The following is a 12571-nucleotide window of genomic DNA, read 5'->3' as shown; positions in this document are numbered from 1 at the left end:
GGCGGAGGGCGTGCTGGTGTGGGGGTCCTGGGGGTGCTCCGCGTCCCTTCCCGGTCTCCCGGCCCCTTTGCACGGCCGCCCCCCCCGCCCTGCCTGCAGCTGACCTCGGTTTCCCCTTCATTTTGGTGTTCTAGGTGACGTGTGTCGAGGTGGTCGAGGCGTACGTGGAGAGGATCAGGGAGGTCAATCCCCTCATCAACGCCGTGGTTAAGGACAGGTAAGCCGGGGAGGAGAGGGGACGGTTGGCTTGCCGCCACCACAGCCTTCCTCCGGGCCCCCCTGCCTCCCCAGGCCAGGGTGCTGCATTGCACCTGGGGGCGCAGCAGCCTGGCTGCCCCTGCTGCAGCACCGTGCTGGTGCCAGGTGCTCCCACCAGCAGTGCTGGCAGTGGTTTGGCTGCATGTGGAAGCGAGCGGTTCTTGCAAAGGCCGTGAAGAAGAGCTGGGGAAGTCCTATCTTCCGTTACCAACTCCTACCATGCACTTAGCATCTGCCCACCCTGCAGAGATACCTGCTCCTTGGCAGTCCCTCGAGGCTGGAGAGGAGTGCCAGAGCATCCCTGCCAGTTGCTTCTTTGCAGGTTTGAGGAGGCCCTGCAGGAAGCCCGGCAGGTAGATAAGCTGCTTTCGGAGAGCCCTGGCAATGACTACCTGGAGGAGAAGTTCCCCTTGTTAGGGGTTCCCATCACCATCAAGGAGGCCTTTTCTGTGCACGGTGCGTTTGCCCTTGCTTCTGTCCAGCTTCACAGGTCATGACTCACTCCCTCTCGGCCACGTGCTCCACCACCCAGGGTGGTGGGTGGCTGTGGCAGGGCACTTGGAGGGAAGCAGCTTCCCTTTCCCCCACTCTGCACCCCTGTCTGCCTGGGCTCGTGTGTCTGTGTTCACTTTTAGCACCCAAACGCTGTGGAGATTGTGGTGCCTCAGAGGAGCAGCCCTTGCTGGGGACCTGCTTATCACAGATGTGGTTCCTGTGACCAGCCTTGCAGCCTCCTGCCCCCAGGGCGATCTCAGGGGAGCTGACCCTGACATCTCCCTCCATCTGTCGACCCTGGCACTGCAGGGATGCCCAACACATCTGGCTTGGTCAACCGCCGCAATGTGATTGCCACCTCGGATGCCACGGTGGTGTCCCGGCTGAAGCAGGCCGGTGCCATCCCACTGGGTGTGACCAACTGCAGCGAGCTGTGCATGTGGTACGAGTCCAGCAACAGGGTCTATGGCAGGACCAACAACCCCTATGATCTGCAGAGGATCGTGGGCGGCAGCTCAGGTGAGCCCCGGTATCTCAGCACGGTCCTGCATGAACAGCAGGTTAAAATGCAGCAAGGAAGGAGTTCCCAAGTCCTCTGCACGTTGCTTTAACTTTGTTGCTGGGCTCCTGCGGAGCTCACAGGCCGCTTTCCTGGCAGTGCAGTAGGCCATTTGGAGGTACAACTGCTTTGCACCTCCTGGATGTTACACCCAGCATCGCTTCGGCTCACTCTGTCTTACTCTGCATGCACACAGCAGTGCTGGTGTGGCACTTCAGCAGGAAAATCCCTTTGGCCCACGTTCCCCAGCTGTCCCCCAGACATCGCTAAAGCCAGGGTGGCTCCCACCCAATCTGCGTGCAAAAAGAAGCAGCCACCATGAGATGCTCCTGCTTTGCTGGATGATTTGCACTATAAGCCTGTGGGGTTTTTTGCTGTATTTTCTCCCATGCAGGTGGGGAGGGTGGTGTCCTGGCAGCTGCCTGCTCAGTCATAGGTGTGGGCTCTGACATCGGTGGCAGCATCCGGATGCCTGCTTTCTTTAACGGAGTCTTCGGCCATAAACCCACAACAGGTAATGCGGGCGTGGGGATCTCTTCTCAGAAATGCCAGGAGGTGGAATGCAGGGTGTGGGAGGAACCTGTTCGGGACACTCCTGTGCTTGCTGCTGGTGGGATTGCTGTAAGGGCACAGGCAACTTCTTGCATGGGACAAGCCCACTGCATGAGTGCAACCTGGCCTCGGTAGTGAGGAGCCATTTGGTGGCAGAATGCCAAGCGCGTGGGAGGTGTTTTACCCCTGGTATTGCATCCTCAGCATGGGATGTTTTCCCAAGGTCAGGATCTGCTGCTGGGGTGTTTCCCTGGCAGCTGGTGTCCCAGCTGGGTGCTTTTCCTCCTTTCCCCACCCTGTGCACCTTGCTGTCAGCTTGCAAGTGCTGCCAATGTGTGCAGTCCCTGGGCAACAGCTTCCCCCTGCACCCAGAGGCTGCCCTTCTGCACAGCTTGCCTCGGCTGTAGGCGATGCTCATGGATGCTCACGGGGTGGTACCTAACATCTCCCTCTGTGCTCGCAGGGGTGGTGCCCAACGATGGCCAGTTCCCGAATGCTCGAGGGGTGCGGACCAGCTTCCTGTGCACGGGGCCCATGTGCCGCTACGCGGAGGACCTGGAGCCTATGCTGAGGGTCATGGCCGGTCCTGGAGTCAACAAGTAAGTTGCTCCTACTGCTTCAAGCTGCTGAATTGGTCTCAGCTACTTCCTGTTTGGTGTAGAAGATAGGTCTGCATCACCCAGATTGCTTGTTACTGGTTTCCTTCCTCCACCCTTGGCTTCAGCAGGACCCTTGCAGCTGGGGCTGTCCTTCCCACCACCCACGTGCTCTGGGGAACAGGCAGCTGTGGTCAGACAGGTCCTCTTCACAGGAAGACTTTGCCTGTGAGCTGCTCCAGCCAGCACCGTCCAGCACAACCCTTCCCTCCTGGGGCTGGCCTTTCTTTTGGGTTTTATGTGTGCTTTTTCCTGTTGCTGAATAATGAGTTTTCCATCCCGCACCATGGCCCCGTTTGGTCTTTTCATTGGTCCATGTGACCAAGCAGCCTTTTATGTGCATGTACCAGTAAGGAGCAGAGTGGAGATAGGACAGACCGGGCAGGTCCTGCTTCTTGGTGCAGCCTGCACGCGGTTGCTTTCTCCATTACCACTTTTGTTTCTCCATGGGTCTTGTGGTGCAATCCCAACCTCGGCCGTGGCCAGGGTCTGTAATTACAAGGTGCATCTTGAGAGATGAGGATTTTCCTAACAGCAACAAATATGCAGAAGTAGCTGAGACTGATGGGGTGGGTGAGCAGCAGGTGTCTGTGTGTCTTCAGGGACTCTCCTTCCCACCCTGATGGGTAGAGCAGGGTGTCCTGAGGATGTATCAGGTGTCCTGAGGATGCATTAACAAGTGTGTGAGCAGATCTGGCAGCTGGGGAGGAGCCAGGGACGGATTTGTGAGCAAAGCACCGTTCCTTTTCCAGGCTGAAGCTGAATGAAAAGGTGTCGCTGGAGAAAATAAAATTTCACTGCATGGATCATGACGGCGGGTCCATTTTTGTGTCGCCTGTGGACAAGGAGATCTTGCAGGCCCAAAAGAAGGTAGGAAGGAACGGAGGTTTGCTCTCACTGGGGTGAGCCTGGAGATAAAACCTGGGGAGACCAGTCCGAGGAGTCCCTTGGAGGCGAGGTGAGCTGCTCTGTGCGTGGCTCCTACAGGGGCTGGTGGGATGGAGGGCTGCAGGCTGCAGCACTGCGGAGGCAGCCTTGAGTCCCAGTCCTGTGCTTCCAGTGGAAGAAAAGTGGAAAGATCTTTTTCTTCTTCTGTGTTAAAGAAGAAACAAGGGGAAAATCTTGTGAGTGGCTGCCAGTGCCCTTGCCAGCAGCACCTGTTTGTTGGAGTGCACTGGGGTGTCCAAAGTTTTTGGCCCAATCTCCATTGCAATAGCTGTATTTTGCTTTCTTAACATCTCTTGTCCATGTTATGGAGACCTTCTGGGGGCACATCACACGGCGAAGGGATGGCTGTGTGTTTGCAGCCTTCCCAGGGTTGCTGCCTGGCATTTAGTCAAGCAAAGGAAACTTTTTTTTGTTTTTCAATTAAGTATTCTGTGCTGCTCTTGGTGCTTTTCTGGAGCATCACTGGGAGTGGCATGGAGGGCTGTTTGTGGAGCTCCAAGGTTGTTATCAGATGGAGGAGGTCCCGCTGCTCATGGCGGAGGGGAGCGGGCAGGAGCTGCAGGATTCCCTGCCTGGCAGCAAAGAGAAGCTGCTTCTGGGCTCTGTCCTGTCCCTAGTTTCCACGAACTAACCGCAGCGTATCACATCCTCGTGGAAACAAACCCTTCCCGCTCTTCCCCTTAGGTGGTGGAACACCTCGAAGGCAAGCTGGGGGTCCAAGTTCGGCATGTGGCAATCCACAAGATGAAGTATTCTTTCCAGATCTGGTCAGCCATGATGTCGTCCAAGGACAGCGATGGGCAGGTGTGTCAGACCAAGCTGGCAAAGGCACAAATTCGGCAGCAGCAGGGAAGAATCGGCTGTTTGAGGCCAGCCACAGAGAGCTGTAGGCTTCCCAGACCTGCCTGGGGGCTTTCTCTGCTCCGTTTGTCCCCCCAGTCCTCCTTTCATCTCTTTCCAAAGCTACACAGCCCCTTCTCCCTTGCTTTCCCATGAGATGACGATGTGGCTCACAGCAGAGGAGCAACATGGTTTAGGGAGGGAGAGGCCATTTTAGCATGTTGACATTTTCTGTGCAAGTTGGTAAGTCAGCCAAGCAGGTAGCATCCTGCCTCGCTCTTACCTCCGTACTGTGTCTCCTGGCATTGTAAGTTGGGATTAATGCCCGGTAGGATGCCAGGACTGAGGCAGTGGATTAGCAGCTTTTCAGCAGCAGGCCTGCATGTGTTATTTTTTCCTTGAATTGTAGCCACTGCGCCATGCTCTGTGCATGCACAGAAGTATTTTGTAGCAAAAATAAACTCTCAGGAGTATTATACCTCGTGCATTCTGCCACGCAGGCAGCGGTGAAAAATAAACCAACCCCACCTTGCTAAGGAGGACATGCCTGGCCACCTCTGCCTCCTTTTTCCTGATCCCACAGCCATATAACAGCAGTAAATGCCTCCAGGAGACATTATCCGGAGCATCATCCCTTGCATCTTGTCAGAGGAGGGGTACTGAAAGATGCTGCTTTGGAGGGCTCTCCCTCTGCAGAGTGAGGTCCCCTTGCTGTCTCTGGCAGGGAGAGATGCTCCTGCCGCTGCTCTGGATCCGTGCTAGAGCTGTGTAACACTCCTGATGGGCATCTCTTGTCTGAAAATGGGAACAGCTTGTGTTGGGATAATTGGGCAGCCAGAGATTTTGCTGTCATTTGTCAGCCTGTTCTTCCCCATCGCACACTAGCTGATGGTGCTGATGGAGGGAATGTGTGTGTGTGTTACAGGAGGCACAGCTATTCACGGACCTGCTGGCGGATCATGGGAAGCCGGTGTGGCCGCTGTGGGAGCTGATGAAGTGGCTCATGGGGATGTCTTCCCACACTCTCCCAGCTATCGGTAAGGCCAGAAGGAGCCCCAAGGTGTGCGGAGGTGGTGGTGGAGCGGGCAAGTTGTTAAATGAAAATAGTGCCCTTCCAGTGCCCCGTGAAGGGACTCCAGAGTTTGTACTGAGCAAGCTTCAGGCTGGTTTTTTGTAATGACACTCAGTGTCTTCAAGTCAAACGCATGCTCAAGGGGGAGTTGGCTGGATCTTTGATAACTGGGATTGGATATCCTGGCAGAAGAAGTGAGGACAATGGAGCTGCAGGCAGGGTTTGCTCCTGCTGTGAGCCCTGGCCAGAACTGCTGGGGCTTAGAGAGAGCCAGTCAGGGGTCTGCACCTATCTCATTTCTTTAGCAGCAGATACCAGAGAACCCTAATTAGTGCTGTCATGCTGCTGTCTGATGAGTGCTGAGGTCGTTCTGCCAGCTCTGCTCAATGCCAGTGGCTGGAAAAACTCCTTGAAGTGATGAGCAGGCTGAAAGCCTTTCCCTTGGCAAAGCTGGGGAGATACTGCCTGCAGAGCCATGCTGCGTGCAGGGGACAATCCACTCTGGGAGCCGGTGTGCCAGCAGGGAGGGGGACTTGGGGGTCCCCACTAGGAGCTGGGGGATGCTGCGTGTGGCCGGGCAATGCGCTTTCTAGCCTGCTTAACCCACGGTCCTCTTGCTCGCTCTCTATTTCTGTTTGTGCCCTTGGCCTGCAGCTCTGGGGCTGACGGAGAAGCTGATGAAACTCAACCCTGGTGGGAATGCCAAGCTGGTGAGCATGGGGAAGAGCCTGCAGGAGGAGATGGAGGCCCTGCTGGGGCCGGATGGGGTGCTCCTCTACCCCTCCCACCCCATCATAGCTCCCAGGCACCACTCCCCCATATGCATGCCCTTCAACTTCGCCTACACAGGTGAGCAGCTCTGACTTCTCTGCTGGGGTACAGGCAGGGGTCGCAGGCATGCCCTCTCCTGCTGCAGCAGTGCAGGCTGGGAGCCAGGGTATTTTACCCAGAGTATTTCCATCACTGACAGTGGGCTTTGCAGCGCAGAGGGGTGTCTTGCTGCTCCAGAACATGGGACAAGGATTATGGTCATGCTTTAAAACTGGCATTTGTACCTGCTGTCTGCAGCGGGGCAGGTTTGATCTTGCGGAGGGGACGGGGGGGCACCCTCCCCCAGAGGGATGCGCTCACGCTGTTACAGCTGGCGTTGTGGTTTAGCAGGCATCCAAGAGCTGCTGCGTCACTTGGGGTACAGTTTGGGGCTCTCTATGTGGCTTTCCCACGGCTTGAGCTCCTTGATGCCGGTGCCACGTTGCAATGCCTATCTGGCTTTGGACTAGTGGAGGGATGGTGTCTGGGGCAGGAATGTCCCAAAGCAAATCTTGGCATGCCACAGCAAGTGCCACATAAGTGTGTCATCATGGGTGCAATTTGCACATGTCATGTGGGCACTGGGAACCTCTGGCCAGCAATGTCCCCTTGTCGTCATGTCTCTGCACTGCCTGCCTTGACTGCACTGCTCCGGCAAGGACCAGCTCCCAGGAGCCCGGTGCCATGCCTGGTGGCAGCTGCCTACCTGATGTGGGAGAGCCAGGCAGTGATTTATCCCGGTTGCTGTGCTTGCTCTGATGCAACCTTCTCTCTTCCAGCTATCTTCAACGTCCTGGGCTTGCCAGTGACGCAGTGCCCGCTGGGCCTGAGCAGTGAGGGCCTGCCGCTGGGCATCCAGCTAGTGGCAGCCTCCTACAACGACCACCTGACGCTGGCAGTGGCCCGGTATCTGGAGCAGGCCTTCGGAGGGTGGATTTTACCTGGGAAAGTTTAGCCTGGGCTCCTGACACTGCAGGGAGGCAGGGACGGAGACGGTGGTGCCCAGTGAGGCAGCGGCGGGCGCTGATGCCCAGTCCCATCATGGCACTACTTGCTCCCTCCACACCCCACCTTATGCCCTCCTGGGAGCAGCCGGCGGTGCCCCCAACCCCTGGGGAAGCCAGGCTGTTGCCGCTGGAGTCATCTCCTCCCTGCAGCACCCTCTGCCAGGGGAGAGACCTGCCCTCCCTGTGGCCCCTTGAGAGCCTCGGTGCTATGGGCTGGCAGCAGGTTGCCCGCATCCTGCCTGTGGCAGGCACCTATCTTCTCCTGGACATGGATATGGCCGCCATCTCTCTGTAACGCTTGCTGCTTTGAAGACTCTGGGTGAAGGCTGGGGAGAGGAGGTACTGCCGGACTACTCGGGGACGACTGCCCAGCACCACACTCGGGGCCCCCTGGGTGCATCCATCCTCCTTGGCCTTACTCTGCCCGCGGGGCTGGGACTGCACCCGGTGCACCGCAGGCTTGCCAGCCCCTGCAGCCTCTCTGAGCTGCCACGGGGTTTTCCCCCACCCTCTAACTGAAAAGGGAGAGGGGCTGAGGGAGAGGAGCTGAGGGTGCTGGAGGCAGCCGTACACTCATCTCACCAGCGGTGCTTTGTGGAGTGGATGGTGCTGGGCTCTGCCCGGTGCAGAGCTGGTGGGCAAGGACGAAGGAGCTTTTGCTCTTGTGAGCTTTTGACAGGACTGAAAGAGCTCTTTAAATGCTCCTCTCCATTTGCTGAGACAGCTAAAGCATGTCGTGCCTCTGTCTTCTTCCCCTTCTGCCCCGGGGGGATCACCTAGCCTGATAGGCGTTCCCTGCTACCTGCCCTCCCCAGCTGCCCAGCCTCTCTGCCCCCATGAGCAGACACAGGCAGAAACATGGGCAGCTGGCTGTTCCTGGGGCGGGCAACAAGCATAAGATGTTCATGGTATTAAAAAGAGTCTGTCCAGTTTACTGCCGGCTGTGTGTCCTTGTTCCCGGCAGCTGTCGGACCGGTTCTGTCTCCACTCTTGCTGTGGGATGCATGGAGGCTGCCGATCACTGCCCCCCGGCTGTGGGCGCAGTGCAGGGACAGCAGTGAAGGTGCTGGTGTCTGCCCCAAGGTTGGCACTTGGCCGCTGCTGGGCTCTTGCTTTAAAATGCCTGGACTTGCAGTGTCTGCTCGGCTCCTGGCAGAGCTGAAGGGTGCTGGCAAGCTCTGGCGGTGCCATGGTCAATGGCTCTGTTAGCCTTGTAGCGGTTGCACAGCGTTACGCTCTCAGAAAGTATAAGCTCTGCTGCTTTCTCTCCCCGATGGGCTGCCAAAGGCTTGGGGCTCGTAGGGCGGTGCTGAGCCATGCACAGGTTCCTTGGGGTCTCTAGGGCTGAGCAGTGTGCGGGGTCCCAGGTCTGCACACCCAGCCTGCAGCGCTGATGTTGGCAAGGAAACAACCTCCCCCCAGCGCTGGCTTTGCGGGGACGTCCTGGCTTGTGTCTCCTGCCACGTGTTGCCCTTGGTCCTGGCCTGACCCCTGTGCTGCTGTCTTCTGTCCCCAAGCCATTAATGGTCCCTGCAAGGGGGAACATGGGCACTGGGTGCTAAGGCTGGGTGCAGCCAGGGTGCTGGGGGCAGGCTGCATCTTGCCACTCGCTTGCAGGGGGCACTGCTGAGCCGGCCGAAGGCTGCCAGCCTGGGGAGCCTGCAGCCAGATGAGACACTGCCAACAAGGAAGGAAGAAAGAAAAGAAACCCTGACCCAGGAAAAAGGGCATGAACCACCAAAGCCAAATCACGTGCCATGCCATGGGACGTCTCCCACAGCCTCCCAGTGTGATGGCACAGAGGACATGGGCCTGTCCCCCGGCTGGAGGGAGCCTGGGAGCTGGGCAGACCCTGACGATGCTTCCAGCGATCACTCTCAGAGCCTAAGAGGGGATTGCTGAGCTGAAGACGGTTGTGTTTAGCAGAGCGTTGTGGGCGTGGACGGTGCCACTGTGTTTGCTCCAGCAGGTTCCTGTTACGGCAGGGACCAGATAAGCAACTGCGTGGCCCAAGGTAGGGGGGATCGCTGGTGCTTCAGGGCAATGGGGGATGCGGGTGGAGGAGAGGGGGTTACATCTCTGTGGTCTCAGCCAACGGGGAAACCGCAATATGGGGAGGGGTACTGGGTTTTTCCCTCTGGCCAAGGCGGACGGGGACCAGGTGTGCTGGGGTTAGCAGGGGGCTGGCAGGGACCATCCTGCAGCCACCCTTGCTGCAGTGAAAGTGCTGGCCCCCAGCATGCTGCCTCCTCCTGGGGCAGGAGCCGCCGTCCCTGCCCGCACAGGCAGCTGGGTCCTGGGGTCTCCCCGGGGAGCTGACTTGTGCTCTGCACCTCCGCGAGTCCCAGGAACAGTCCCAGGGGCCCCTTCTCCCTCCGGGGAGAAACAACTGCTGCCTTTGCTGGGGGCCTGCTGCAAAGCCGGGAGCACTCATGCTAGTGTCAGGGCAGGGGGAAACCGTAAACCCACTGCCTGCGCTTCGGCTCTGGCATTTCAGAGGTCTCGTCTCAGGGCTAGCAGCCCTTGCCCATGGTTTGCAGCTGCCCATCCCCACTTGCTGGCTGCTCCTCCTCGTTTCCAACTCTGAATGCTTGCAAGGGATGGAAAACATGGGGAAAGCATTTTATACACATCTGCCAAGGTGGTTGCGCTCATAATGTTAATGCAGAGTCAGTATAAAATGGGAAGAGCAAGAGGCAACAGGTGGGAGTAAGCCAGCCCTACGGATGTCCAGTCTGGCCAGGGAGATGCTCACACCCATCTGCCTCTGGAGGTGGCCCCAGGCTCCCCGCCTTTGCCGGGGGACACATCCCCACAACTGGGAGGTTGGCGTCGGTGGCCTCAAAGCCCTTGCACATCTCTCCCCAGAGAGCAAGGTTACCTTCATAGCCGGCAAAAGCAGGGGAAAAAAAATTTCCCTGCAAGCTGAGTGCTGGGGCAAGGCCAAGGTAAGGAGCTACTGGCCAGGTTTCGGAGAGAGGGAGGAGGAAGCGGGGCAGTGTCCCCCCAGGGCTGTGCAGGCCTGTGACGCAGGTGCCTGGCAGCACCAGCCTCCGCTGTGGCTCACACGGACTGAGGTCTCTACTCAGGGCATGGCACCCCAAGGGGGTGCCTTGGGGTGCTCCGTTTCAACTGGCTGGGTGCCAGCATGCATGGCACCCTCCCCATCCCACGGAGGCTGCAGGAGGGCTGGGAGTGTCGTGGCAGGCAGCAGTATCACCGGTTGTGCCAGTGTGAGTCATGCCTGGAGCAAGGCTGAGTCACCACCAGAGCAGTGTGAGCATCAGCCTGGGAGCTTTCTCAGACCCACGTCCCAGTGACACCAGCAGCGTGACTTCTTGCTGCCTTTAGGGAGGGACCAAACGCCATGGGGAACCAGCTAGAGGTGGGTACAGCAGAAGGTCCCTGCAGCACATGCACAGTGCTGTGGCAGAGCGTGGCAGCTGCCCGCTGTCCCCACGGGCCTGCTTGCCACCGCAGCCCTGAGGGCACCTGCCCCACTGCTGCTTTACCCCATCCTGGGAGGCAGCAGGGGGTCCCCCACCACTCTGCAGCAGGCACCTCCGTGCCACGGCTGGGCATGCAATCTCTGTGTGCAAGGCATGCCTGCAGCAGGTGTTGCTGGCCACAGCTTTGGTAAAAAGAATATTTTCTCTAATCCCAGGTTCCGGCTGCCCGTTGTGTTTGTGGGTGGCAGAACAGCTCCAGCACGCCCATCCTTTCGCCATGGCACCCAGCGTGACAGCATAGAGCTGGGGGCAAATAGACAGGGTGCATCGGGATGAGCCCTGCCCTGAGCCTGCTTCTGTCCCTGGCCAGCTGCACCCTGCTCCGGGGTAAGTCTGGCTCCAGAGCTGCCACGGCAGACTGGGGGGGTGGCCCTGGCTGCAGTGGGGGGAGAAGCACGGGGACAACTCTCAGACCTACAGAAGGTACTGCAGGGAGGAGGAGACCAAGTGATCTTCAAGGTGTGATGGGAAAGAAAACCCCAGGGTCACCAGCAACCACGTTAGGGTGTCGGTGCCTTTCACGCAGATAGGGTGCTTCAGGGTGTGCAAGAGATTCATGGGATGTGGATGCTGAGCGCCACACTGGCAACCAGCGCTTGCCTGAGCCTGGCAGGGAGTCGGTGTTTGCCTATGCGGGACTGAAGCTGAGGGTTGTGGAGCAGGGGGAGGCCCCATGATACCTATGCAAACTGGGGAGACCCGTGCAGCATGGCCAAGCGGTGAGCGGCCAAGGAGCGGGCCCTGGCAGAGCAGAGTGATACTGCCTGACCCTCCTCTGCTTCCCACCCCTCCTCAGGCACGCCGTTGCCTCCGCAGGATGTGAGGCTGGAGGCACAAAACTTTCACGTCCGCCTGCGGTGGGAGCCGGACCCTGGCTCACCCAGCAGTGACTCATACCAGGTGGAGTGGAGGACACGGTAGGTGGGGCGGCAGGGAGGAGGGGGCAGAGGTGCCTCGTCCCCCCTGCACCCTGGCTGTTGGGGACCCCCAGTAGCCAGAGGATTATTATCTGGCAGTAAATATCATAGAGTAACAAAATAGTGGAGCTGGCAGGAAACTCTGGAGATCAGCTCATCCAACCCCTGCTCAGGCAGCCGAGCCAGGTCAGCTCAGGACTGTGTCCTGTTGGGTTTTGACCACCTTTTAGGGATGGAGACTCCACAGCCTGCCTGGGCAACCTGTTCCCTTTCCTGATCATACTCCCAGTAAAAAAAAAAAAAGGGGGTTGCTTTTGGGTTTTGGGTTTTTTTTTTCCTTATGCTTAAACGGAATTTCCTGTATTTCAGCCTGTGCCTGCTGCCTCTTGTCCTTTCATTGGGCACCACTGAGAAGAAGTTTCCATCTTCTTTACTCCATCACGTTGATAAGACCCCCCACCCTAAGCCACCTTCTTTTGAGGCTAAGCAGTCCCCAGTCACTCAGCCTCCCTCATACCACAGAGGCCCCAACCCCTTGGTCATCTTTTTGGCCCTTCAGTGGGCTCTCTCTGGCATGGACGTGTTTTTTCTTGCAGCAGAGAGCACAGGTCAGGGCACAGCACTCCAGGTGCCATCCCACCAGTGCCGATGAGAGGGGACTTGACTTGCTGGCAACGCTCTTCCTAATGCAGACCAGGACGCTGTTGGCCAATATCTGTGCTCTCCCACGCTTTCCACTCAGGCAGGGTGGCGATAGCTAGGCAGCCTTCCTTTTTGGCTAGGAAGGTGCTGAAAAGGAGAAAACCCTGCATTTTCTCTATGGGCAGAACCTCTCACTGGACCAAGGCAGATGCCTGCTGGGGGAACAGCACCGGCTCCTCCTCGGTGTGTGAGCTGTATTTTGACAAGATCCACGATATCTACTGGGCAAGGGTGAGAGCAGTGGCC

General features: G+C 58.1%; 1 protein-coding gene across 1 annotated transcript; it reads left to right on the top strand.

Annotated features, from left to right (window-relative positions):
• The first annotated feature begins 52 nt into the window (after window positions 1-52).
• FAAH2 (fatty acid amide hydrolase 2) lies at window positions 53-8129 on the top strand. Its single transcript, XM_019473484.1, has 10 exons — window positions 53-217; window positions 581-714; window positions 1063-1272; window positions 1707-1826; window positions 2328-2463; window positions 3273-3390; window positions 4153-4272; window positions 5234-5345; window positions 6035-6229; window positions 6970-8129. Exons 3-10 carry the CDS (start codon window positions 1065-1067, stop codon window positions 7143-7145), a joined length of 1185 nt encoding a protein of 394 aa, XP_019329029.1. The 5' UTR covers window positions 53-217; window positions 581-714; window positions 1063-1064; the 3' UTR covers window positions 7146-8129.
• Window positions 8130-12571: the final 4442 nt, after the last annotated feature.

Source organism: Aptenodytes forsteri, unplaced genomic scaffold (assembly GCF_000699145.1).
Source record: "Aptenodytes forsteri isolate BGI_AS27 unplaced genomic scaffold, ASM69914v1 Scaffold455, whole genome shotgun sequence".
NCBI classification, from domain to species: domain Eukaryota; kingdom Metazoa; phylum Chordata; class Aves; order Sphenisciformes; family Spheniscidae; genus Aptenodytes; species Aptenodytes forsteri.
Note: the sequence above shows the minus strand (reverse complement) of the source record. Positions and strands in the feature narration are given on the sequence as shown.

Coding starts and splice junctions, on each gene's coding strand:
- FAAH2 (XM_019473484.1), top strand. CDS start 1,065: ATGCCCAACACATCTGGCTTGGTCAACCGCCGCAATGTGATTGCCACC. Junction 2,464..3,272: donor GCCGGTCCTGGAGTCAACAA/GTAAGTTGCTCC, acceptor TTCCTTTTCCAG/GCTGAAGCTGAATGAAAAGG. Junction 4,273..5,233: donor CCAAGGACAGCGATGGGCAG/GTGTGTCAGACC, acceptor TGTGTGTTACAG/GAGGCACAGCTATTCACGGA.